This window comes from Equus quagga, chromosome 11 (assembly GCF_021613505.1).
Source record: "Equus quagga isolate Etosha38 chromosome 11, UCLA_HA_Equagga_1.0, whole genome shotgun sequence".
NCBI lineage: Eukaryota > Metazoa > Chordata > Mammalia > Perissodactyla > Equidae > Equus > Equus quagga.
Genome location: NC_060277.1, coordinates 2,230,557 through 2,256,958, shown reverse-complemented (window position 1 = coordinate 2,256,958; position 26,402 = coordinate 2,230,557). Strand labels below are relative to the sequence as shown.

Sequence of the window (26,402 nt, the reverse complement as noted above, 5' to 3'; positions counted from 1 at the left end):
CAGAAGCCAGGCCGTCTCAGGGAGCTCTGAAGGAGCTGTGGATAGTCTGGAGCCTGATGTCAGGACAAGGGGCTGGGTACACGGCTCTCAGCTTCCACACTCCTGCATCAGCGCTCTGCTGTGCCAGATTCCTGTCTTTCATGTTAGCGAGTTTGTCCTCCTGTGCGGATCCAAAGATAAATATTTATCGAAAAGGAACACAGGAGTTCTCAAGCTAGATTTAAGATGAGTTCAATAAAGTGTGTATTATAATTGCTAGTCTTGGCAAAAGTAGAAGCCAGAAATTCTTTTCTAAAATGTTTTTTGTTAAGTAATTGGATGGGGCCCAGCAATTTTTTCAGCATTGATTTACCAACGTCTCTTGCATTTTAAACAGAAGGGGAAACACTAGCTTCCTGGGCCGCTGATTGTTAGCCCGGCCAGTAGAGTGAGTTCTACAAATCCAAGGCCGTTGCCTCATTTTCTACGAGGCCCCAAGTTAGCTACTCTCCCGTCCTCCAAGGCCACCGCTAATTCTGATCTGTTTAATTAAAATGCGCGGAACCTGAGGCCGCTAGGAGAGAAGACGCAAATAGCACTGTGCCCCTCTTCCTGGAGAGTGCAGAGCACCGTGCCCCTCTTCCTGGAGGGCGCAGAGCTGAAGGTCCAAAACCAAGTGGCATTTCTCCACAGAACCCGCAGCACGCTCTGGGCTCCCAGGGTTGTTCCTGGCCCTCTGATCCTGTCGCATGCTGTCTCCCAGCACCCAGAGGAATGTGGAAATTGCAGGGGGAACTTCAGTTCTGATGACATTTTACCGCCTGGGACTAAATAAAACCAATCCTCATGCGGGGAATAAAAACTCACGCTTTTCACTAGAACAACAAATTGCAAAGATAGAAAGAAAGAAATGCAAAAAGAACTACAAACCAGAGCAAGAAATCAAATAAGTAGGAGAAACAAAGGAGGTAGGTGGCAGGGACAGCTAAAGAAAGAAAGAAGAGGGAAGAAAGGAGAGAGAGGACAGGAAAGAGCAAAACGAGGGACGAGCTGGACCAGCCTGGTCACTCACTTAGTACTCATTTCCTAAGATCTCCTGCCCGTCCCCAGCGATTCCAAATAAAAATTGCATGTTTTTATGTCTTTGCGAGGCGCAGTGCTGTAAAGTGCTTTTGCGAGAAGAATAATTGTTACGCAACAGCACGTGTGAGAGGACTTTATAATGAAAGCTATCATCATACTCACTGTGATTAGTCCTTCTTTCCTCATGTAAACGCTTTAAAGTCAGGTTTCTGATTTTAAAAGTAAGACAGGTTAACTGTACAAACTAAGGAAAATCTAGAAAAGTATTTATTCGCTGAACCACATGAAGTTGCTGTTTTTGAAGGGCCCAAAACAGTAGAACAGCGGCGTTTTCATGTGATTCAACCTAGTATGATGAAAACTGGAATTACTGTAACATTACTGGTAATGTTGACCTGGCTGGTATATTTCCTTTTCGTCTTTTTTCAACGCAACCATATTTTAACAAAATGGGGAACTTGTTTTGTATGGTTTATGTCCTGACATTTTTCACTTTCCGTGGAGGTCTTTTTCCATATCATTAAACCTACTACTAAAATAAAATTATTTTAATGACTATAAGGTATTATTGTACCAAAATATATTAACTATTGCCTATTGTTTGGAATTTAGATGATTCTCAGATTTTTGTCATTATAAACAATGCTTAACAAGCATTCTTAAACATAGGTTTTTATCCCAAACTCTGATATTCTATTTTCTGAGAAAACATTTGTGGATAGAAATTATTGATCAGAAAGTTGTGAATTTTTAAGGTTCTTGTTGTATATTATCAAATTGCTTTTCCAAAAAACTGCATCTACCTGTATTCCCATTGGTGGGTTATGAGAACATCTATCAATGTGCATCACCAAAGTTGAGTTTTATCTCTATTATCTTTTTAAAATATTTGCAAATTTGACATATATACACATATACGTAGAGAGAGAGAGAGATTCATTGATTACAACAGAGATTGGAAATTTTTCATATATTTACTGGCCATTGTTATTTCTTTAGGGAAGATATTTTTGTGTTTGGTCTTTTCCTATTTTCCTATCGATGTTATTGTTCATTTGTAAGAAGGTTTTCTATTTTGACTATAGTAACCATTTGTTTTATGTTGTAAATATTATTTGAAATTTTTAGTTTGCCTTTTAATTTGATTCATGAAAGATTTCACCTAACTAAAATAGTTATATTTTCTGGTTATAAATTTACTATTTATATTTTCAAAGAATTTATACAATATTGAGAATTATAAAAAAGAAAGTGAAAATCATCCATAATCCCATTTTATATCTTTCCAAATTCTTTGTTATGACCATAGAGATCAGGCCTTATGTATTTTGTATCCTATTTTGTAATATAAACAATAAAACATCACATTTTTCCATGTAGCTAAATACAGCTAAACATCAACATATTTAATAATTGCATAGTGCACATGCAACATGGCTTATTTAAGCAATCTCCTATGTATTTATGAATTCTCATGATTTTTTTCCTCCCCAAAATGTTTCATTATTCTAAACAACAAGAGGATAAACATCCTTATAACATATATCTTTACTAATTACATCTTTACTAACATGTTCAGGTAAATTTATAGACGAACTGTTGGTCAAATTATTTATATTCAGGAAACGCTTTTAGCATTAATTCCTAAATCACCCTCCAGGAACATCATACTAATTGACACTCTCACTAACAGCGAATAAGGGGACCATTTTCCCCGTACCATCAGCAGCAGTAGGTATCACAATCATTAATTAATTCAGCAAATTATTTAGTTGTTACTTTTAATCCTTGCCAATAAAAATGGGGAAATAGTATCACGCAGATGTTTTAATTTGCTTTTTTTTATAGTAAGGATATTTAATATCATTTCATATTTTAGAGTATTTTGTATTTCTTTTGTGAATTGCCTATTTTCTATGATTATTTTTAATGTTCGGAAGTGGATTAAATTTATATATGGCTTAGAAACCAAAATGTAAATGGTGAAACTATACAGATATTAGAATATAATGTAAAGGAATGTTGTCATCAGAGCTGGGAAGGATTTCTTAAATAGAAGGGAAAAAATTAACCACAATTTAAAAGATTTATAGATTAAGCTGTGATAAAAATTAAGACTTCCTTTCATCAGAAGATGACATAAAGAAAGTGGAAAGAAAAGCCACAGAGTAGAAGGTATTTACAACACATAACTGACAAAAGCCTATTATTGAAAATATATAAAAACTCTTAGAATCAATAAACAAAAGAGAGATGACCCAATAATATATTAGATAAAGACTAGAATAGAAACTTCACAAAAGAGGAACTACAAATGGCCATTAAACACATGAAAATACGTCCAATGTCACTAGTACTCAAGGCAATTCATATTAAAACCACAACGAGTTGCATGACATACCTCTCAGGTTGGCAAAAAATATGAAGAGTAAGAATGTAAAGGAATGAGAATCTCATCTAATACTGCTTGGAGTATAAATTTATACAATTGTTTTTGAAATAATTGACAATATCTAGGAAATTGAAGATAAGCATGCTCTATGATCCGGTAATGTTATTCCTGGACATAGACCCTAGAGAAACTTTTGCACATGTATAACTGGTACATAAAAGTGTTTGCTGTGGCATTTTTCATAGTAGTCAAAAACTAGAGGGGAGTGGGCCCCGTGACCGAGTGGTTAAGTTCACATGCTCCACTGCCACGGCGCAGGGTTCATGGGTTCAGATCCTGGGCGCGGATCTACACACCCCTGGTCAGGCCATGCTGTGGTGACATCCCACATAGAGGAACTAGAATGACCTACAACTAGGATTTACAGCAAGGTACGGGGGCTTTGGGGAGAGAAAAAAAAAAGACAGAGGAAGATTGGCAACAGATGTTAGCTCAGGGCCAATCTTCCTCACAAAAAAAAAAAGCATACCTTTAAAAAAAAAAGCTAGCAACAACTCAAGTGACCATTAAAAGTAGAGTGGATAAACGCACTGTAGTATATTCCTGTGATGGAATACAACATGGTTATGGAAATGGATGAGCTACAGCTCACACATCGACATGGATGGCTTTCAAAAACATAGCGTTAAGCTAAAGAAGCGAAGTGTACACTAATACTTACCATGGAAACTAAAGTTCAAAAGCAGTTAAAGTTAAACCATATTATCTAGACCTGCGCACACAGGTGGTAAAGTTATTATAAGCAGCAAGGAAATTATGGAAAAAGAGATCAAGAGAGTGGTTACTTAGGGGTTAGGGGCAGAGGGATGTGATGAAAATCATCATGGGCCTACTGGGGTCCTGGCCAGCAGTACTCCACACCTGGGTGGGGATTATAAGATGCTTATTTTACATTTATTCATCAAACTGTATATGTAGGCTCTATGCACTCTACATAAATACATCTCACTTTTAAAGGTGAATCTTAAAAGTAATTATGAATTTTCCTTCCATTGATGAATTTCTATATGTGAGATAAATCTTTAATTTGCTTTATCTTTCCGAAATATCCCCTTTTCCCTCTCTCATTTGTTGACTAATATATTGCTTTCCCGCTGGTTTTTAGTGGTGCCTCAATCAACTGTCACTCCTCTTTAAGTTCCAGTATCCCTTTCTGGCCTGTCTGCTTTGTTCCATTGATGGCTACTTCCATCCCACCATATCAGTCGCTGTGCTGTCCTCCTTGTTATTTCTATTATTCTGCCCTTGTCTCTCCCCAGGCAGATCTTAATGCTTGAGCTGGTTAGAACTTTCTTACCAAACTCCCATGATTCTGTGTGTCTTTTTGTGTCCTCCTTAAAGCATATGTTTCTACTTGGCTTTCAGTTTTCTCATCCACTGGAACCGTGGGCATGTGTAAACTCCCACAAGTCTGATCACCCGAGGTTTCAATCACTCTCTACGGTTCTTGGCAAACCTGCTATGCACAGACAGGTTGATGGCGGGTGAGGGGATCACTCTCGGGCTCTGGGGGCCTCTGTGGAATCCACAGAATCAAGGGCAGAAATTCAGCTTCAGCCCCTGATGGTGACAGAATCAGTCACCCCCTCCAAGAGATTTGCTTTGTGTGTGTGTGTTCTCTGTCCTTCTTGTGGATGCAGACAGGATATCGAACAGCAGCTGGGCTCCCTGATCTTGGCAACAGACATTAACAGGCAGAACGAGTTCCTGGCCCGACTGAGAACTCACCTCCACAATAAAGATCTGAGGCTGGAGGATGGACGCGACAGGCACTTTATGCTCCAGGTAAACGACAACAACAGGAGCCGTTATCCTTGCTGGGTGAAAACACCAAGGGACCCCATCGATAGTTTTAGCACGTAGGAGAAGGAGCGTCTCCCACGGTGTAAGTTAGAGCAGTGACCTACTTTATGAAAAGCTTGGAGACATATGAACACATGAAATTTTTAAGCGGTTTCCAAGCAAGCAAAATCTGGGTTTCACGTCCGTGGTTGATAACATCTCCTTTTCCGTGTCTGCTAACTGCTTTCCCGCGGAGTGGCCCTGCTGGGCAGTGGCATATGACAAGAATCCACCCCACTTCGTGGCTTGATGTGAAAGGGGGCACGGTGGTACCTGGCAATTTAGAAAAATGTTTCTACAAGCCAAAAGTGTACTATGTGAACTACGGTACAGACAAAAATTGACAAACAAGCTGCCTTCCTTTATCTGAAACCTACTTAATCAAGCCCTGCTTCACTTCCCTTTACTACCTAAACTCATATCTCTCTCTGAGCCTCAAACGTGTTTACCTAGTCGTACCATTTTTAGGCAGCAATAGATAAATTATTTTAAGCTTAACTGAATAAATTGAACCGTAGAAAATCAAACCCTTTCTGCTTTATTCCACGGCAAGAAGCCATTTGTGACGTGAGAACAAGGGGACCTGGGAAGTAGAAATATGAGCTGATATCCAAACCAGAGTTTTTTCTCCATCTTCCATTTTCTCCTGTCTTCCTTCTTTCCTTTTGGTGCAAAAGACTGAATGGCAGGACCCTGGGTTCCTCAGGACAGACCTCCTCTTACCCGGGAGACGTAGCTGCACAAAGGAGACGGAACTGTGGTCTTCTTTGCCCTCTGTCGTGTCCACAGTGCTCCATCCTCCCGAGGAAATACCCGCCCCCGGCCTGGAGCTCTGTCTCCTTCCTTCTTTCTGCCTCAGCTAGACTTCTAGCCACAAAGTTGAGCCACGTACCTGATTTTAGTGACTGAGCCAAGTCCAGAGGAGCTGAAAGATTTGGCCTGAATGCCTGCATTCCAAAAGGAAAGTTTGCAAACACGAGTGAACCCCTACAGGGCACAACCTGGGGGGGACTTCCGGCCCATGGTGACTCCAACATGTACCCGTGCCCCCATTAACGGGAAAATAAACAACCGAATTTGCAACTTCATGGGATCCAGGCTCTCCCCGACCCCAGCACTGTTAGCACTTGTGTGATCCCAAGGAACTGGGTCAAAACAAACAGACATTGCTGGTGGGCAGGGCACACCACCAGCGGCCCATCTGGCAGCCGCCTCTTGGCAGTTGGCGGTTAAGGGAGAGAATCTACGTTTTTGGGAATTCAAGCTAAACCTCCTAAGGTCAGCATCACTGAAAAATCTGGCATCCCACATCCAGACAGTGTGAGGCAAGCTTTGATGTAGCTGTGCAAACAAGCACTCCCGGGTTTGATACGACAGCTCGCAGGCTGGCGGCCTGAGCTTGCTCACACACAGACGCGGGCACCTAAATGCAACACACACCATCTAAGAGATGTATGGAGTCCGTCAGCATGGCCACTGTGGGAATGAGGTCCAAATGATCTCATATGAGTCTGGCTGGGGCCCCTGCTGCCTCCCTGCCCACGAGGGGCGGGGCAGCTTTAGGAGCCAGGCTGCAGCTTTCCTTGGCCTGCCCACCCCAAGGCTCCTCCAGGAAGCTCCGTGTCCTTGGACGGTGACTCCTCTCCCTCTCGCTGCTGTAGAGGGAGTCCTGAATGGAGGTTTTGTGTGCTGGTGAATAAGTGCTGTTTCCTCGGAGGCCATCTGTCAACGCCAGCCGGGTCCCGGGAGGCGGGCGGGTGGGTCTGAGAGCCCCTGGGGCTCAGGCGCTGTTTGCTGCTGAAGGGTCCCCCTCTGACCACCTGCCCTGCCCTGTCCTTCCTCAGATTGCCCTGAAGTGTGCTGACATCTGCAACCCTTGCAGAGTCTGGGAGATGAGCAAGCAGTGGAGCGAAAGAGTCTGCGAGGAATTCTACAGGCAAGGTTAGTGACCCACGGTGGCCTGGCCACGGCCCCTGCCCGGCAGGCAGTTTTCCTGATAAAACAGGAAACGGCTAATCCCCCCTGATGTTTGTTCGTTCCTCAACTCTGATTATCCTAATCTTCCTCTTTAGCTCTCTTGCAAACCATCCTGCCCTTTTCTGGAGATAATTTTAAAAGTAATAGCATCCACTTACTACAGAAACAGGTAGCAAGGAGGTGCAATAAAAATGAGCGAAAATATATTTTTATATATATATATATTTATAAATATATATATTTATATATATTTTTATAATGTCTTTCCTCTGTGGATAGAGGACTGGGAGGGACAGTTTGGTTTGTATTCTGATCTTCTTTTTAACGAGCTGAGCGCAGCCGGAAGGCTAACTGCCGTTCGGGGCCAATGCTTTCTGCTCTGACAGAAGGATGCAGACTCTTGCCTTCCTGTATTCCTGCCCCTTGCTTTCTTAAATGAAGTTAATAATGAAACAGAGCACAGCTAGCCAAAAACTGAGTTCATCCTCTCAAATATATACAGCGAAAAGACAAATGGCCCCAAGGTAGGGTATAATTTTTAAGAGATGAAGTTCATTCAGAAACAAGGCAATGACACGGGGAGGGCCGGGCCTCTCACGCAGCCCCCGTGTCCTCGGGCCAGGTTTCAGGCTCCGGATGTTTGCTCAGGCACAACAGTGCCTTGGTGTTAGCGACAGGATCAGGTTGGAGAGGCTGAGCACAAATAAGGCCTGAAGTGCCCCACATGCCAGCTCCGTGGGGAGGTCACAATAGCAACAGAGAGCCTGTCGGAGAGGCCTCCGTAGAAAGATGTGTCATTGCCATCGAGCTGGTCCCAGGGACAGGAGACAGAGCAGACAGGAGACAGAGAGGGTTCACGCGGGGCCGGAGGGCCCTGCTCCCCACCTCTCGCCCTCGCCGTCCGAGCACTCACGCGGCCCCCTCGGCTCCTCCATCTCACTTCCATCGAGGGTGAGCGGTTAGAGAGCAAGAGGTCAGTTCTACTTGCCCGTGATATAAAATCTCCACCGAGGGAAAGACAGAAGGAGCTCTAACGAAACTGGAACAGGGCGGTTTTAGATTCGACGAGATAAGTACTTTACTGTGGGAGAGAGAAAAACTGAGCTAGCACAGTGAGCGAAGGGCCAGGATCTTCATCCTCGGAGAGCAAACGGTGGACAGAGAAGCCCCTGCTCTGTCCGTCTTGGCTTCGACTCAGCTGTGTGCTCCTGTTGCCACAGACGTCAGTTTAACCTTTTCCTGTGCTTGTCGTGCACCTTATCTGGATTGTGGACTACTTGGGGTGGGGGGGGGAACCATGTCACCTGGGCAGATTGTGAGGGCCATAGAGTTGGTGAGTTGAAACTGTTAACTAAGTGGACGAAATGCGTCAACCAAGAAACATAATCCGTAAGATCTCTCTGCAGAAACTGGTTGTTGTCCTAATAATCTCTGTATGTGCCGCATGACAGGTGGAACAATCTAGAATATGTGTGACTCAGATCACTAAAGGTGAGCTTCCGTGCACTTTGCTCTGGCATGTCTCCTGGCGGAGGACGGAGAATAGAGAGCTCAGGTCAGGTCCTTTTTACTTACCAGCCTTGTGGTCTAGCAGAAGTTTGGCCATTTCAGAGGGGAAGACCAGACCCGATGGCCGTCCAAACGGCCTGTCCTCCATACTGAATTCATTTTTTAAAAAATTTTATAAGTATGACTTGTATCATTTTGATTAATCTTATTCTGGCTTTCAATTTAGGATTTGGGCTTCCACAGACTCCTAATAGTCCCAGCCAAAGTATCTTTAATGATTTGTGACGTCGAGGAAAGGAAAACCCCTAAAGTCAAGGTTGAGAGCAGAGGGGAAAAGAAAGATGGAATGCCATGAATTAGGAAAACAGTGTTAAATTCTCAGAACAGAGGTTAGGAATCTAAATATCGTTCACCCCCTCCCCTCAACGCCTTAAGGAAGTAGAATTTCTGTCCTACTGTAATCTGATACTACAGATTGGTATCTTCTCAATCAACCAAGGTTCCCAGAGTCCTTATTGGCCATCTGCTTCCAGCCTTGCCTAACCCTCAGCAGAACTGTGCTTTTCCGACACCCAAAGCCCCAGTGGGGCTGTCATGAGGAATACACAGAAGTGTAGTTAGTCTATGTTTCGTAACCTCAAAATGCTCGTCGGTAAGCTTCCGAGGGGAGACAAACTGAGCGATTTTCTTCTTTGCGTTCTCTACCTTGATTAACAAAGTGTCTGGAACGTACAGTGCTCTGTGAATATGTCTTGACTGAGTGGGCGAATAAATGATCTACCTGGGAGCCCTCTCCTAGTGGGGGTCCCAGGAGAAGGCCCAGAGCTGTGGAAGGGAGAATCTGAAGTGGGTGCTAAGGGATGAGCAGTGCGCACTCCAGTGGGAGAGCCACCAGGCACCTGTGGCTAGTTAAATTTAAATTCATTAAATTAAGTAAAATTTACTGCCTCAGTTTTACCGATCAGACTTGAAGGGGCTGCTATAGCCGACAGTGCAGAGAACATTCCATCATTGCAGAGGGTCCGATTGGACACCACTGGTCTCCATAGGAGTGGAAATGGGCAGAGGCACTGGGTGGGGGCGGACCATACCCCTGCCTCATCGACCTGCTTGGTCCACGAGAAGGTGAGGATGAGAGGATTTGTGGAGGCCCCTGTACAGCAGGCTATAGAAGAGAACATGACAATGGGAGTCATCTTAGAAGGTGCGATTAAGCCAGCATACATAATTGAAGCAGAAGAAATACTGAAGAAAGGGGCTGGCCCCGTGGCCGAGTGGTTAAGTTCGCGCGCTCCGCTGCAGGCGGCCCAGTGTTTCGTTGGTTCGAATCCTGGGCGCGGACATGGCACTGCTCATCAAACCACGCTGAGGCAGCGTCCCACATGCCACAACTAGAAGGACCCACAACGAAGGCTACACAACTATGTACTGGGGGGCTTTGGGGAGAAAAAGGAAAAAAATAAAATCTTTAAAAAAAAAAAAAAAGAAAGAAATACTGAAGAAAACTAGCTAAGAAGCAAAAACTAAGAATGAGTTATTAAGAACCCAGACTGGAGTCAGGCAGAGTGAAAGTGGAGAAGAAAGGTATTTCGAGAGAAGAATGGACAGGATTTGATATGGAGGGAGGAGGGAAGGGAGGAGTCAAGCACAACTGCTCCAAAGTGTGGAGCCTGCCCAAAAAATGACTATTCGCACAACGGTGGCAGTGAGGAGCGAGACTGGCTGCAGGAGAGTTCATTTTAGTGTGAAATGGGTCTGCTCTGCCCTCACAACACTTCGTCTGGCTTCCCTGGACTCCTCAGTCTAAGCCAGAGTCATTTCCTCCCGTCACTTGAGAACCACCAGGGCCCACGAGACGGTGGGAGGGACGGCTGCAGCCTGAGAGAAAATGACGGACAGGTGGTGTTCCTACGGTTCTCGCTGTAGGAGCCTTCAGGAACACTCCAGAGCAGACTTCCTAGGTTGGAATCCAGCCTCCCGATCTCTAGCAGTAAGACCTTGGGTCAACACACTTCCCTCCCCTTCATCTCAACTCCCTCACCTGTAGATGGGATTACAATAATAATTATGAGGATCAGATTAATTAATAGGTAAAATGCTTCGAATACTGCCTGGCACACAGTCGGCATGACATAAGTGCTGTCCTTGTATCTCTTCTAGTTGAGAGGAGAGCACGCACAGCTGTGAGCCCAGCTAATGTTTCTGAGGACCAGCTTCTCCACTGATCAGCCAGATTGTTTTTCCCCAACGCAAAAATTATCCACCGTTTTTCACCCTCAGGTGGAACCGATAATATGTATCCTGATCAAGCTGCTCATGATGCATTTCTCCTTTGGTCTTCTAGCTGACAAAGGCATGAAAAAGAAATATCATTCTGACCTCTAGACTTTTTTTAACTTCAGTTACATTAGGTAAAATTCTAAGGCGACAGAATAAAACATAGCAGACCTTTATTTCCGACTAATTGTGTAGCCGCAGCCCAAGATGCTCTCAGATAAGATCTTCCAGTCCCTTTCTTCATTTCCTACCCTCCTCATTATTCATGGTCATTCAGGGGAAACCAGACTAGGGTCAGGCAGAGTGAAAGGATCAGAAAAGCATAAAATTTGTTTTCTTAACCTGTAGCTTAAAGACAGAACCTCCATTTCATGTTAGGAAATCTCCCGTTAGCTGTGCTCTTGTCTTTATGGATCTTTTTCAAAAAAGACCCAGAGCACACCTGATTGCAACGAGCCTATTGTAAACGGTTGTTGACACACTGATACTTGGAATTTTCACTGGAAGCTACCAGAGCAAGTCAGTGCTAAAGGACTCCCAGTGATAACAAGAGGGGAGCAGTAATTCCCAGAACAGCTTCTTCCAACCAGGTCGTTAAAACTTTCACCGCTCACTTTTGTAAGTCCTGGATGACCAGTGTGTTTCTCCTTTCTTCCTAGGTGACCTTGAACAGAAATTTGAACTGGAAATCAGTCCTCTTTGTAATCAACAGAAAGATTCGATCCCTAGTATACAAATTGGTGAGTTGAATTCAATCTTTATTTTAAATGAATGGTTTTGGTATGTCTGCCACACACAGCTACATACAGCTTTTAAAAGATCCAAACTGGAGGTTTAATCAATGCCCCTGTGAACGGCTGAGTCCAGATAAACACTCTGACCATGAGTAGGTAATAATCCTAGGTAAAAATCCACTAGGTAATTTCCACTGAGAAATTATGAAAAATAGGGAAAAGGCTTTGTTACAGACCCTTAAGTAACCTGGATCACCTTGGTAGTTCAGAATGGAATCAAAACCAAATAGCAAGAAGGAAAGGAACGAAAATCAACTATTCGCTGCTGAAGAGCGAGTTACCCTGCACCCTCTTTAGGACTTGAAGGGTGGGAAGTCAGCAGAATCTGCCTTTAGGAGCCTTCCAGTTTGGGTCACTACCCTTCATTCCCAGCACACTGCCCCGAGGGCTCAGACCCCAGGCCGTGCCCCGTGAGCCGTGCTAGCCCTGTGGCCTGGGCTGTCATGCTCTCCACTCTCCACTGTCTCATTCTCTCAGGACCACGCTTTCAAGTGTCGATGGCAATAAACTGCTAACCTGCAACATTGAGGCATCTAACATAAGTATTACTTTAATGAAGTTATGCGTAAGATCGTTAAGCAAATCAAACTGTGGACATTTTAGGCACTTTAGTGGGGAAGATATTTGTGATCCAGGAAGAATTTCTATTGCTCCTTAAAACACTCTACCAGTTTGGGGCCAGCCCCGTGGTTAAGTTCACATGCTCCACTTCAGCGGCCCAGGGTTCATGGGCCCACATCTCAGGCACAGACCTACACACCACTCATCAGATCATGCTGTGGTGACATCCCTCACACAAAATAGAGGAAGAGGAAGATTGGCACAGACGTTAGCTCAGTGACAATCTTCCTCAAGCAAAAAGAGGAAGATTGGCAACAGATGTTAGCTCAGGGCCAATCTTCCTCACCAAAAAAAAGAAAAAAAGAAAAAGAAAACCACTCTACCAATTCCACCTAGATTTAAAGCAAGTCTTTCTTTTCCTTGCAGTTCCCTCCAGTTAAAACCAAGCTCAGAACTTCAACTCTTTTACTTATAAGCTATGGCCCTGACACGCACCGGTCCGCATTTCTCATCAGTTCCCATAGGCCTCAGGTAGCCAGCTTAATGCATTCACAGTGCTGCAGACCTCTGCAAGGCTGGGGGAGAAAGGGGTCCCCCAAAAGATCAGCTGAAAATTAAGAAAACCTTAGCAACTTAGAATGATCTGCTTGCAACACCGAGCCTCAAATCTAACCACAAAAGTCATAAAGTCATCCTGAGGAAATAGGGACAAAATCAGTCTAGTTACCAAGATTTGAATGGAATGTACAAATATTAAAATAGGTATGTTGGAATTGTGAGATTATTGGCTGTCCATTTTTTTCCAAATTGCCTTAATATTGTTATGTTGTTTTTACAATTAAACTGAAAAAAGGAGGGGGGCAGTGTTATAAAAAATAGGACCCAGGAAGAACCCAGAGCGGAGGCAGCTATGGAATTGCTGGGGGGAGGGGAGCAGCATCAACAGAAATGCCGCCGCCTCAGGCTGCCTGGATCAGCCTCAGCTGCAGAGGTTCTGCAGATGCAGATGTGACACGGAAGGGACAGACCCTGACCAAAATCCTAACCCCGGGACCCAGTGTGTTAAAATCTGGCTAGAAAGAAATTTGCCAGGCAACTGCCGGCAGCATTGTGGACCCCCAAAGAAAAGTGTCCACGTTGTAAAGATCACAACCTGGATTTGCAAACAGACCTGATTTCAGAGATTCTCTCCTGTTGTTGTCATGAGAACACACTTATTTTGTCAGGTCGTATGCCCTGATTTTCAGCTCAGGAAAATGTGGTTACCATGGTTACTGTTTTGAAACTGGGATGGGGGTTGAGTGTGTAGGAAAATCCCACGGCTGCTGCACTGGCACACCAAGGATGAGGAGAAAGCAACGGTGGCTCTGACACAACCCCTAGTGCACAGACCTTTCCCTGTCTCTGCTCCTGGTCTCCCAGCTGTAGGTCCGGGGCGGGGAGGTGTGGTGGGCAGGCCTAGTTCGGATGGTTATGTTGCTTTTACAATTAAAATTGGAAAAATCCGAACAGATAAACAGAGTCTAATGGGAGCCACGGCTTCAGCTTCCGAGACGAGGATTTTTCCAGGGGGGTCCTAAGTAATGCAGCCACTTCCTCTGTCCTGACTCCTCTGGGACTGAAAATGTCCCCTCTCTTTTTCTTGTCCCAGTCCTCAATGAGAATTTCCTGAGCGCCATCTTGGGTTCAAACCAGGTTTTCTGTTTAGGTAATCGATATTCACCCAAGTGGAAGTGGGACTTACTCCCCACCTCCCACCCCCATTCCTCCCTCTCCCTATCAAACGCCGCGTTTTAAAAAGGAAGATACAAATGGAATGATCTCTAATTGGTGAGAGCTACAGAAAGATGAGGAGAAAGAGGCTTTCCTTCCATCCCGTTCACTCTGAGGCCACCGTCTCTCCCTGGCGGCCCCCCCCCCCCCCCCCCCCGCCCCCGCCAGGCAGGACAATATCCCGGCAAAGCCAGTGCATCCCCGAGTGGCAGAGGGAGGTTGGTACAACTCACTGGCACCAGCAGGACAGGTTCTCGAGCTGATATCGCAGAAGACTTCCTTCACTTGCCTCCACGCGCCTATTCAGACATTGGGATGGCCATCCCTCTCCTCTAAGAGGTCTTTACACCTGCGAGTAGAAATACAGAGGTGTAATTCCACAGTAACTTCCGGAAGAAAATGAGTTGATTTTTAAGTATTGGACTTTAAAATGTTAGGTTTGTAACTTTTTGTTATATTTAAGGAAAACTTGACAGATATTCACACTTTGAACTTTAAAATAGTATAATGTTGCAGACTACGTTTTTAGATGTCTAATCTCTCGTAACGTGAACAATATTAGAAATTAGATACAGACACTGTGAAGGAGAGGAGGAAAATTCAAGAATGAAACCATCCCTTGCTGACTCCGTGTATAACCTTACCGAAATATAGAGAAAGTCGCTGGCTTACTTTCTTCCTCAGGCTCAGGTTATACAAAATGATCTTATAATATTTAAATCACGGTTCACATAAGATGCAATAATGCAGACATGTGCAACAACGTTTTGCGTTGCTGCATCCTTTTCCCATCTCTGTAGCCTCCTCAAAGGTCAAGTGTCTGCTGTTTGTCAGATAAGATCATCAGAGCAAGCCTTATAATTCACATGCCTGTAAACACCCAGCGTTAGTTGTTGGAAGACTTTGTCATGCTGAAAACACTTGCCTTTCTCCCCACACCTACATTTCAAGGAAATGCAGTAAAACCAAAATATGTCCAAGTTTGCGATGATTCCAGTAATTCCAGCCTAGACTGAAAGTTCTCTTTGCTTTAATAAACCATGTTAATACAGAGAGCACATTAACAGTGAAACACGATTAGAAAGCAGCAAGTCTAAAATAATTAAGAGAACAAACGTGCACACAAAGTCTAATATCAAACGACCTCATCTAGTCGTTAAAGCAGGACTTTGATGCAGGTGAAAATCCGTACTGAAGACGGAAGAACTTTTCTTTACCTGCACTTAGTCGTCTAACATAATTGGAAGTAAGACAACACTATGAACAATACTTCTGCAAGAACATCCTATGGGGTCAACGTGCCATCCTTCAGAGGGTCTGAGTCAGTGACCTGCCCTCCCCCCACCACCACCCTCCTTAGCCCTAGGACCAACTTTATTTTACTTTTTGGTTCCTATGTCTTTCTCCCTTCTCAAATAATAACAGCCAGTGCTTATTGTGTTTACTGTGTGCCAGAAGCTTCCTAAGCATGTCACGTGGGTTAAGTCCTTTCACTGTCCTAACAACCCTGTGCATTTGGTACGCTTCTTAGCTCCTTTTTACGAAGGAGGAAACTGAGGCACAGAGAGGTTAAATGTCAAGCCCAAGGTGACATATCTTATGCTCCCAAGTTGAGAGTGGGGACCCCATCTCGTTTGCCTTCGTGTCCCTGGGCCGAGCGCACGGTGGCCCCAGCCGCCTGTGGGGAGGAACAGTGCGCTCTACCGTCCTCATGGTCGTGCGTTTGGCCCTCCCGTTCTAGGTTTCATGACCTACATTGTGGAGCCCCTGTTCCGGGAATGGGCCCGCTTCACGGGAAACAGCACCCTGTCGGAGAACATGCTAAGCCATCTCGCACACAACAAAGCCCAGTGGAAGAGCCTGTTGCCCAAGCCGCACAGAGGCGGCAGCGGAGGCGGAGGTGGCCCGGACCTCGCAGGCCAGGGGGCTGAGAAGGAGGAGCAGACTGGGACCAGAGGGGACACCCCCTAGTGCCAGCCAGGCCTGCCCCCTGCTCTGCACACCGAGAGGCTGGGCACCTCCTCGAGCAGAGGCCTCCAGGGAGGGGAGAAGCCCTGAGGGGTTCCTGCCACCAGCCCAGCCGCTCTCTGGGTCTCCCCCGGGGGCTCTTTGTGACGCCACCCTCCTCATCCTCACCTGCCTCCCTCCTTTGTCCAAGTGTACAGAAGCCATCCTCCACCTCAGTCGTCACCTCAGCATTAGCTGCCGAAAGGAGCAACTGCATCCAGCCACGTGGGAGCTGAGTCCAGGAGCAGCTCGCCCCGCGAGGAGGGGATCGGGAAGTGGGAGGGAGGTGCTTCTGCCGTGTCCCCAGGGCCTGGGTCACACAGGACGGGCAGCAGCTCCTCAGTCTGGAGCACCTTCGCGTTTGCCGTCTGACTGCTGATCTGCGTGACAAAAACACCAGCATATTTGGAACTCCAAGGATATTGGTCTTAAGTGCCAGCGCACAGATGAGAGTGTGAGAGAAAGTACCTTCTATTTTAATAATAATTATTATGATAAAAATAATAATAAATCTTTTTAACTTTTCTATTGTATGCACTAGACAATGGATCTAAAACTTTGGGCTAAGATCGCTCAGTGCACCCAGGCCGGAACAGGGGGGTCATTGCTTTGTTACTGACGTTAGGCCACTTTGGGGCCGAGATCTGCGTCTTCTCAGTTCCAGAAACCACGTGTCCCACCCCATCCGAGGGAAGGTGCTGTACAGTTCATTCCTTTGCACCGTTAGCCGATCCGTCTTTTATCAGTAACTCAGATTCAGCGACATGTTTCTATCCACACTGTACATCTTCTGTAGATAACAGCGCTACTGAACCCCAGGCTAAAATCCGTGAGTGTGGTGGGGTCGCTACCTGTATAAACAACGGCACTGTGAACAGATACTGTTAGTTTTCATACAAGAGAATGCGTTTGTAAATATGGTCTAGAGTTTATTAATATACTATTGTTTGCAGATAAAGGCCTTAACTTTAAACGTCTTTCATCCTCTGGAAGCTGCCCAACTTGAATCCTCACAGATGTCCTTCTCAACTGCCTTCCACGTCCATCTTCCTGCTTTCCAGCTAAGGTCACAAAACAAACTGAATAAAGTCTTTGAGGAACTCTCGTGGGAACTCCACGTGCATTCCTCTTGAGACCGTAGTGTTTACTCTACGGCACAAGGAGCGTGTCCTCAGACTAACGAGACCCTTCCAGCCAGCCGGAAGGCCTTTCCAACACAGCGATGTTGCACACAGCTCTAACAAGCCAGCTGATGAGTTCGTGTGTGTGTGACTCTTGTCATGGACGTGGCGGTGTATCAACCTCGAAGGTAGACATAGCAGGTCTCACATGCCTTCTGTGACCCTGTCATCTAAGCGTCAGGGAACTCCCCTGAGCCCCCACCCCACTTTCGTCTGCTGTGGCTACAGTACCAAAGCACCTTTGACTTATGGTTGGCGTGCATTTCTTTGGTGTTGATAGTAACTGGATTTTTCTTTCTCCTTCATTTCATGTGAACAACTACCCAACTGTTTAGCTGAAGTTAACATTATTTAAGTAAAGAAAATATTTCAGTTTTCTGACAGAATTTGCCTTCCTGGCAGGTCATTGTGGTCAATTACGGCTCCAGAGTCAACTTGGGATTTTGTTGTCATTTTTTTCTGCAGACACTTGGCTGGAAAATCGATTGGTTGCAGCATTCTCTAGTCAGCTAAACTGTGCGTTCAACCTTTTCTCTAGAAGTTAGATGAAAATTGGCGGGGCCTCTTTCTTTTTACCTTAAACGATGTGGTAATGGGAGAATGATCTGATCATTTCTGCCACTGCCAAGCTGGTTCATGAGCCGAGAGAATGACAGCTAACACTCACTCCCTAAGTGTAACTGCTTTTTTTTTTTTTCCTCCTAACATACAAATGGAATGTTCAAAACTTGACTGGATTGTAATAAGTTCCTGTAGAGAGACTGAGGCTGGCAGGGTTAAGGCTTAGGGGAAATTTTGGAAAGTTGGTTATATTTTCATTAAAGTAGGAGACATTGTCAGATGGTACTAAAGAAAGTGTGAAAACCTCAGGAAATGGATGGACAATAATTCAAAATTGTTGATGTGGGTAAGAAGGGAAGTTGTGAAAACTCAGCACTAACTTTGTTCTTGTTTTTCTGTAACAACTCTGAACTGACACACGAGTCTTTATTGCTAAAACACTCTGAAGCTCTCTGCTTGGTGAGGCCCCACAGAGGACGTGTTGAATGTATTCCTGCTTCCAAACCTCTCTTATTTCGGTTTGTGATGCAGACAGGGCTTTGGGGCTGTCTATTTAATGTACATGAGGTCAACTCAAGGACAGCCATTCCCGGAGACAATACAGTACAGATAAGATGGAAGATGATAGTTTAGCTAATGGGGCCTTTACCTTGAGTTTAGGAAATAGACTTTGTTTAAATTATATTTATATCATAACTTAAATAAGATTGGGATGTTTTTAGTAGTTCCAAGTTTATAGGACAAAAGGGTTTATGTTACAATCAGGTCTTGAAGAAGAGCTCACAGAGAAGACTACCGAATATCCAACAGTCAAGCTTATGAAGCAGCTACTAGTACAATAAAAATCTGAAGTAAAATGAGACCTCGTGCGTAAACCAGATGCATCTGTGTCCTTCTTTCAACCATCTGGAGATTTCTTGAGTTCTTTGCTTTTTGGCAAAAAAAAAAAAGAGAATGTGAAAACTGTTTTTTCTTGCCTACTTGCCTACTAGTGGCTCTCTTGCAATATTTCCACGGAAGGAATCCAATTATTAGTTAAGACACAGCTATTGGACGCCCACGGACTTCTCACCTTCTTCTTCTTCTAGTCCGTGCACCATCAATAGCTGACCGATCAAGTTCAATTCTTTCATTGCCTGAGAAGAAAGGTATCAAAGGGCTATTTTCAGTAAGCGAAAGGTAGAGTCAAAATCAAGTTAAGAGAGAGAGACTATATATCACTGCCAGGCCTGATGGGAAAGCCTGTTTTTCGTTTTCACAGCGTCCGTGAGCAGTCAGAACCTTGCTCACGGAGCCCTGACCTACCCACAACTCCCAGCTGGGCTGAGCGAACCCCAGCTCCACCTTGACCTGCTTAAGGCCTCTCGCAGAGGACGTGGAGCGTGTCCCGCAACACAGTCTACAGACAGCGCTTCCTACAAACAGACTCGTTTTGTAACCTTTTCTCGTGTTGATTCAGATCTGCTCACTGATTTGAAAACTGGTTATGAGCTTGTATCTCACTGTATTTCTTATGCTTTGTTCTTTTAAGCAAACCCTTAAAATTGTGCTGTTTTGTGTACACAGGTGAGATTTGGGAAAAAAAACCATCTTGTGAGTTTTTGCTCAAAATGTGGCCTAAATAGCCATTGGCATGTCTAGATAAACAACTAAAAATAAAGGTAATTTCTTAAGAATATAACAATATGTTAATATCCTGATTCTCACCAGGTAACATGTTACCAGCCAACCAATAGGATTCAACAAAAAGGACCCACTGCTCAGGAGAGGGAAAGAGCACAGATGCAGATGTGGTCCAGGTGACTCCCGCCACCAGGGGCTGCAGACATAGCCACATCTGTGAAGGCATCACTTCCAGTTAGTCCCAAGTTAGAGAAAGAGGGCCACCGTTCAGCTGTGCATTTCCCCTGAGTCCTGATCTTTTTCTGACTCACATTTGTCAAACTCATCTGTGAATGGGAATGAGGTACAATGTTTTAGGTTCTGAAAACATAGCAGACTCAAATCAAGCACCACGTGTTCAAAACATGGTTTTACATTTCAGGATTAGAAGCCACCAGGAAGAGCAGAATAGTTCAGGCAGGACAATTGAATGTCCTAAATCTATCTGGAAATAAAGGAGAAAAAATACCGCTCATGTTTCCCAGAAACAGCCTTGTATCTTTACAGATTCTGCTCGTATCCATTTTATTAAGATTTATATTCAGAATCTCACTAATTCCTTAATGCCTTCCCAGTGCCTGAACACAAAGCCACTGTTTCATTTATGGGCATTCTAGGTCATAAACTCAAAATCAAAAGTAAGACCCCAGTAGTACTCTCAGTAAAGGTCAGACATGACTTTCAAACGTAGCCGGGAACCTAGCTGAAGCGTCGCCAAACAGGCCAGGCCCATGGCAGCAGCTGAACTTCAACCCAACAAATACTGGTTTAGGATCCACTATATGCCAGATGTTGTGCTAGATATTTGGGATATAAAAAGACCCAGGCCCTCCAGCAGCCTTCAGACTTGCGTCAGAGACTGGTGTTACCAGTGAACACTTCACGAGAACGCTGGAGAACATCTGTGAGGACTCAAAGGCAGGTAAAGCTCCCTCCTGGGGTACAACCCAATAGAAAGCAGAGGAACTTTGGAGACAGAAGTGGGTTCCAATCTTGATTCTGTCACTGACTTGCTCTGCGGCGTCAGGGACGTTACTAAACCTGTGTAAAATTATGTCCAGACAATAACATCATTTACAGTATTGTTGTGGCAGCTAGATGAAGATTCCAGAGGGAAAGCACAAGCAACTGTCTGGGACGCTGTAGGCTTTCCGTAAATACTAGTTCTCTCCTCTTAAATTACAAGAAGCTTGGCAAATAGCCCTTCACACATGGGTAAGAATGGGGAGAATATATGAGAAAAATGCAGTAAAAAATGCTGGTGATTTCATATTAAGAAGTCAAACTCATTTTTACATTTTTTTAGCAGATGGGTTGATTTATGTACTTATTTATTACAAACTTGGGTAAAAGATTGCCCCTGCAATCCGCTGGTCACGTGAAGGTCCTACCTCAGCTATAGCCTAGGTTTCTGGTTAGTCTCTATATTCTAGCGTAGAAGATAGGATATCTGTTGTTGGCAGTTCTGTCAGAAATTTCTGTGAAGGCAACAGCTCCTAGAAACAAGATGAGAGTCAATTGCCTCCTTCTTTCTGGCTGGTAATAGCTCTGGACCTTTCTGGTCCTCTGTGTCAAGCCCTGAAAGGTGTCTGGGCTTTCACAGGCTCTGCGGGAGCAGGCGTGGGTTGGTGCCTCAAGGATGCGCTTGGTTCACTCCACTCACACCATTCCACACACATTCTCAGCCGATGCCTGCTGTGTGTCCTAGAGCCTACTGTGTGTCCTAGAGCCTGCCGTGCATCCTAGAGCCTACTGTGTGTCCTAGAGCCTACCATGTATCCTAGAGCCTACCGTGCGTCCTACAGCAGGACAGAAAGCAGAGGCTCTTCTTAACCTCCTGTCGCAGAATGGAGAGGACCCAGTCCTGCCTCCGTGGGAATGAGATGGACAAACATTTGAGTGATGACTAAACAGGGAGCTTTGAGGGGCTTTTTTTTTTTTTCAATTCAGCCAGAGAGATTATTAGAAAATATTTAAGTTTTAGCTGATATGGTTTGCAGATGCATGGTTGCCTTGCTTAGTCATCTAAGCAAAGATGTATCTTGGATTCAATTGCCTGAAATGCTTTAAATTCTGGTATTGCAAGTGCTGATTTAATCTTCAGTAATTTTTTTCCCTTTTAAGGAAGCAGTGTGGGAGAGCTTTAAAAGTGTGGGCTTTGGAGTCAGACAGACCAGAATTCAAATCCCTCATTATCACTTGCTGTTAACCCCACCACTCAGCTAATTTAATCTCTCTGAGCCTCCCTTTCCTCATGTAGAACATGAGAGTAACTCCCACCTCCCAGAGTGGTTTTGAGGTCAACATTAGAGAACAGACATGAAACACGCAGCATAGTTTCTAGCAAAAACAGGATACTCGACAAATGTAAATTCCTCCGTCATCTAAAGAAAAAAATCTACAGGGTGGGAGTTGGGCTACTTCTTTTTCCTTCCCTAGGCTGTACAATTTTTCTGCTAAAGAAAACACAAGACTCATTAACAGACACTGAGCATGCTTATATCTACAGGCGGCCAGCTTGATCGTAAAATGATCCTCATAATATGGACAAAATACTGTAAAAATTGATTACAGAAAGAAGACCATGCTCTGGGTTACTAAGGATACACTGATAAGACCGTGGACAAATAAGGGACTATCTTTTCTGATTTTAAAGTAAATACTCCTCAGTCCAGCAGAGAGAACCAGTTTTATCTAAGCCTCTCCTAGACTTGGTGATAATACAGCCCTGGCTGGAGAGAAGTGTCAGTTACAGAAGCAAAGCTTAATAACCTGTCAGGTTTTCGTGAATTCCACTCAGATCCTACAAACCCTATCCACAGAGGTTTCCAGGAGCCATTCCCCTAGTAACTTCATCAGATCCTTTCTGGCCACTGACAGCAGAGGCAGAGAAGTCAAGGGTGGCCTCTGCAGATAGATGACCCTAAAATAGATTCTATCCTTCTGAACTAACATTTTCAAAATTGCTTAAAAACGTCTGTGCCAAAAGATGTTTGTTAAGTATTCCCTGGGGGAAAAAAATGGCTCCATAGCCAAAGAAGTTGGAGAAACAACAGATTAAAAGCACGGGTTTTGGGGGCGGCCCTGCGGCAAAGTGGTTAAGTTTGTGTGCTCAGCTTTGGTGGCCCAGGATTCGCCAGTTTGGATCCCAGGTGTGCACTTACCCACTGCTCATCAGGCCGTGCTGTGGCGGCATCCCACACAGAAGAACTAGAATGACCTACAGCTAGGATATACGACTATGTGCTGGGGCTTTGGGGAGGGAAAAAAGGAAGATTGACAACAGATGTTAGTTCAGAGTCAATCTTCCTCACCAAAATAAAGCATAAAGCATTGGCCTAAAAATTAAAAAATTAAATTTAAAAAAGCCCAGCTTTCTCTCCTGCATGCTTCTCAGAGCCTGTCGTATGCTCATGTGCATCTCCAACGAGAGGACATGGACGACATCGTTTGTTCGGATCCAATTCTGGTTTCGTATCATGAAGCCTTCCTTGACCACACCAGCTCAGGAAGATCTCCCCATTTCTCACAGAATCTCCCCATCCAGTCCTGTGAGTGTTACTGGTCATGTGTCACTGTGAACACATGCGTGTGTCCTGCTCGACTGGAGAGCGCGACAACATCCGGTGACCTGCCTGAGGTCATGGCGCAGTTTCATCACTTACTGGGTGTCTGACCTTGAGCAAGTTTCCAAACTCTTTGTGCCTCAGCTTCTCCATCAGTAAAATGACAATAAAAATATTACCTATTTCATAGAATTTCTGACAATTAATAGAGTTCGTGCATGTCAAGCACTTTGAAGGGTGCCTGGCACATGGGAAACACGCAATAAGTGTCGGCAGAAACCAACGTCTTGCCCCCTCACCCCCACATGCCCTCTCAAGCCCGATCTGTAAGCCATTTGGCGACAGGAATAACCATCTTTTTTTCTGTACTCTTACAGTGTAGCACAGAAGGCACGGAATAAATACCTCAAATAAAAGAATATATTTTTGATTAATAAACTGAAATCATATCAAAATAATAGGTTAACATTTAAATCCAAACAAGTTCCTATTGTAACAATAAATGTACCAATAATTTGAACTCAGATGTTGCTTTTCAGTGATGCCTACTGCAATCCGGTAGACATATATTGATTCTAGGAACGTGGTTTTGGAAGACAATAGGTTTTCTGCTCCCAGTTCATAAGCTTACTCTTCCAAGTGGTAAGACTGAAGACAGTTTCCCTGCAGGACTTGATGTCCAGAGACCACTAGGTTTTGTGCCCATTCAACTGGAGGAGAAGCCTGGAGGACCACTGAGTGCCTTCCTTTGCAGAGCTAATAAAATTCCCCTGTTTTAACACAAACCCAAGAAAATGCAGAGAAAAATCCCAAAGCTCGTCTTTGAAAAAGGAACATGGGAGCAACCGATGAGTCTCCTGGTTTATCCTCGTCATGAGCACTGGCGATTACACACAGGCGGCTCCTGCTCTTCCCCCCAGGAAGCGAGTCCATGTGCATTTTCAACGTCGTCAGCAAAGTAAGCCCAATGGACCAAAACACGGGGTCAGTTTCTGGGTTACTTATTTCTCCCTCCTTCCCACTGCTGTGTTTTCGTTTGGACCTTCCTAACAGGAGAGCCAGACTCTACATGTCAACAGACTTTGATCCACATTTGAAGAAAGATACTTTACAAATGAAAACAAAACACTGATAGTGTCATATACTAGCATAAAAGAGAAGGGTGTTCTCTAATTATAGACAAGTTTTCAAGTATTAGTCTGACTGACAGAGAATAACAAGAAGTTCCCATAGATCATTCAATACTTAGTTATGTAACATGCTGTGAAATATTTCTTAGATGCTTCTACTGACTTTAGGTATGAAAAATGTGTTAATCAGGGGCCAGCCCCCTTGCCAAGTGGTAAAGTTTGCGCACTCTGCTTTAGCGGCCCAGGGTTTCACTGGTTCGGATCCTGGGTGCAGACATGGCACCACTCATTAGGCCATGCTGAGGTGGCGTCCCACATGCCACGCCTAGAAGGACCCACAACTAAAAATATACAACTATGTACTGGGGGGCTTTCGGGAGAAAAAGTAAAAATAAAATCTTTAAACAAAAATGCATTAATCATCTCACTAAAAGCTTATCAAAAAAATATCCTCTTGCAATGAGAACTTTCTTTATCTTAAACTCTTTTGGGAAACTTGAAATTTTTTTTCTCTCTGATCAATTGTTTATTTAACAGCAGTTTTCCAGGTCTTAAGCGTGATTTAAGGAATGTCCAGCACACAACAACCTACATGAGCGGCAGGCAGCCGGGCTCCGGCTGTTCCTCACGGTGACTGTGCAGTCCCTGCGTGGACAGTGAAGTCGGGGGCACCGCTCCCAGCCTCTGAGCGGGATGAGATGCAAAAGGCCGTCAGTGGGGCAGGCGGGCCACAGAGCAAGAGCTGTGTGCCACGGCCTCGCTCTCCTGAGCATTTGGGTACATACAAGTGTCCTGGAAAAGCGTCAGGGATCGTGGGGGAGGGCAGGAAAACTGACTTGAAAACTGAAACGTCTACTGCGTGTTAATAAAGTCTTACTTGGGCTGGCAAACGAGCCGTGGAGCAAGCAGTTACGGGACACGATTATTCTTCTCCGCCGCTTTCAGAGCTAAGCATTTTACGGACACAAATTTTTTGACGCATGGTTGGTAAAGGCCCCGACCAGATGTCAAGTATGTCATTAAGCTTTGCCCATAGAAACCAAACCACTTGTAAGAACTCATCCCTGAGACCTACTCTCATTTCAGAAACAATAACAGTGCAGCCTATTTTACAAGTTTGTAGTGAGGATTAGAGCTAACATAGACCGAGAGCCTTGCACAGTGTTTTGTATATTATTGACACTTAGTAAATAGTAGGTTTTATTGACCAAAAGCAATGGTGATGCCGTCTATGTTCCATTTGCTGCAAGAGGTTATTCAACTCTTCTTCTAACTCAAATGAGACTGTCAATAGAGACAGGAGGCAAGGAGGGGAAATGACAAGGGGAGTCAGCTTATACAGGTTTTTCTTTAACATGTGAGGGAAAATAAGTGTTTAAAGAAGAATAACCAAGATGAAACAAAATTACCACTCTTGTGCACTAGTGTGCTAGGGCTGCTGTCACAAATAACCACAAACTGGGGGGCTTAAACAACAAAAGCTTATTCTGCCGCAGTTCAGGAAGCTGGAAGTCTGAAACCAAGTGTCGGCAGAACCGTGCTCCCTCCGGAGTCTCTGGGGAAGAATCCTTGCCTGCCTCTTCCGCCTCTGGTGGTGGCCAGCAGTCCTTGGGGTTCCTTGGCTTGTGGCAAGACACTGCAGTCTCTACCTACGTCCCCATGTGGACTTCTGCCCTGTGTGTCTGTGTCTCTGTTTTCTATTCTCATAAAGGAACCAGTCATGGGATTAGGGTCCACCCTAATCCAGTTTGACCTCATCTTAGCTGATTATATCTACAAAGACCTTATTTCCCAATAAGGTCACTTTCTGAGGTTCTGAGTGGACATGAAGGTTGAGGGGGAGGGCACCGTTCAGCCCAGTGCACCTCGACACTCCTCACTCATCCACCCTATGCTCCATCTCCCATCTGTCACACACACACACACAGATGGCCTCGGCCATGAGGCATGGTTGGTTCTGCCCATTGGCAGGTGAATTCTGGAGAAGTCTCACAAGAAGAAGGATCATGAGCACATCTTCGTTCTTTCCTCGATACTGTCTTCTTACT

General features: G+C 44.6%; 1 protein-coding gene across 2 annotated transcripts in view; it reads left to right on the top strand.

The window, feature by feature from the left end:
• The window catches only part of PDE7B (phosphodiesterase 7B), a 293,000-nt gene extending 273,350 nt beyond the window's left edge, over window positions 1-19,650 (top strand). For both annotated transcript variants that reach the window (XM_046677064.1, XM_046677066.1), the window contains 4 exons: window positions 5,155-5,299; window positions 7,201-7,297; window positions 11,779-11,859; window positions 15,989-19,650. In XM_046677064.1, the coding sequence (XP_046533020.1) occupies window positions 5,155-5,299; window positions 7,201-7,297; window positions 11,779-11,859; window positions 15,989-16,218 (553 nt within the window). In that variant the 3' untranslated portion in view covers window positions 16,219-19,650. The remainder of the gene's footprint in view (window positions 1-5,154; window positions 5,300-7,200; window positions 7,298-11,778; window positions 11,860-15,988) is intronic.
• The last annotated feature ends 6,752 nt before the right edge of the window (window positions 19,651-26,402 follow it).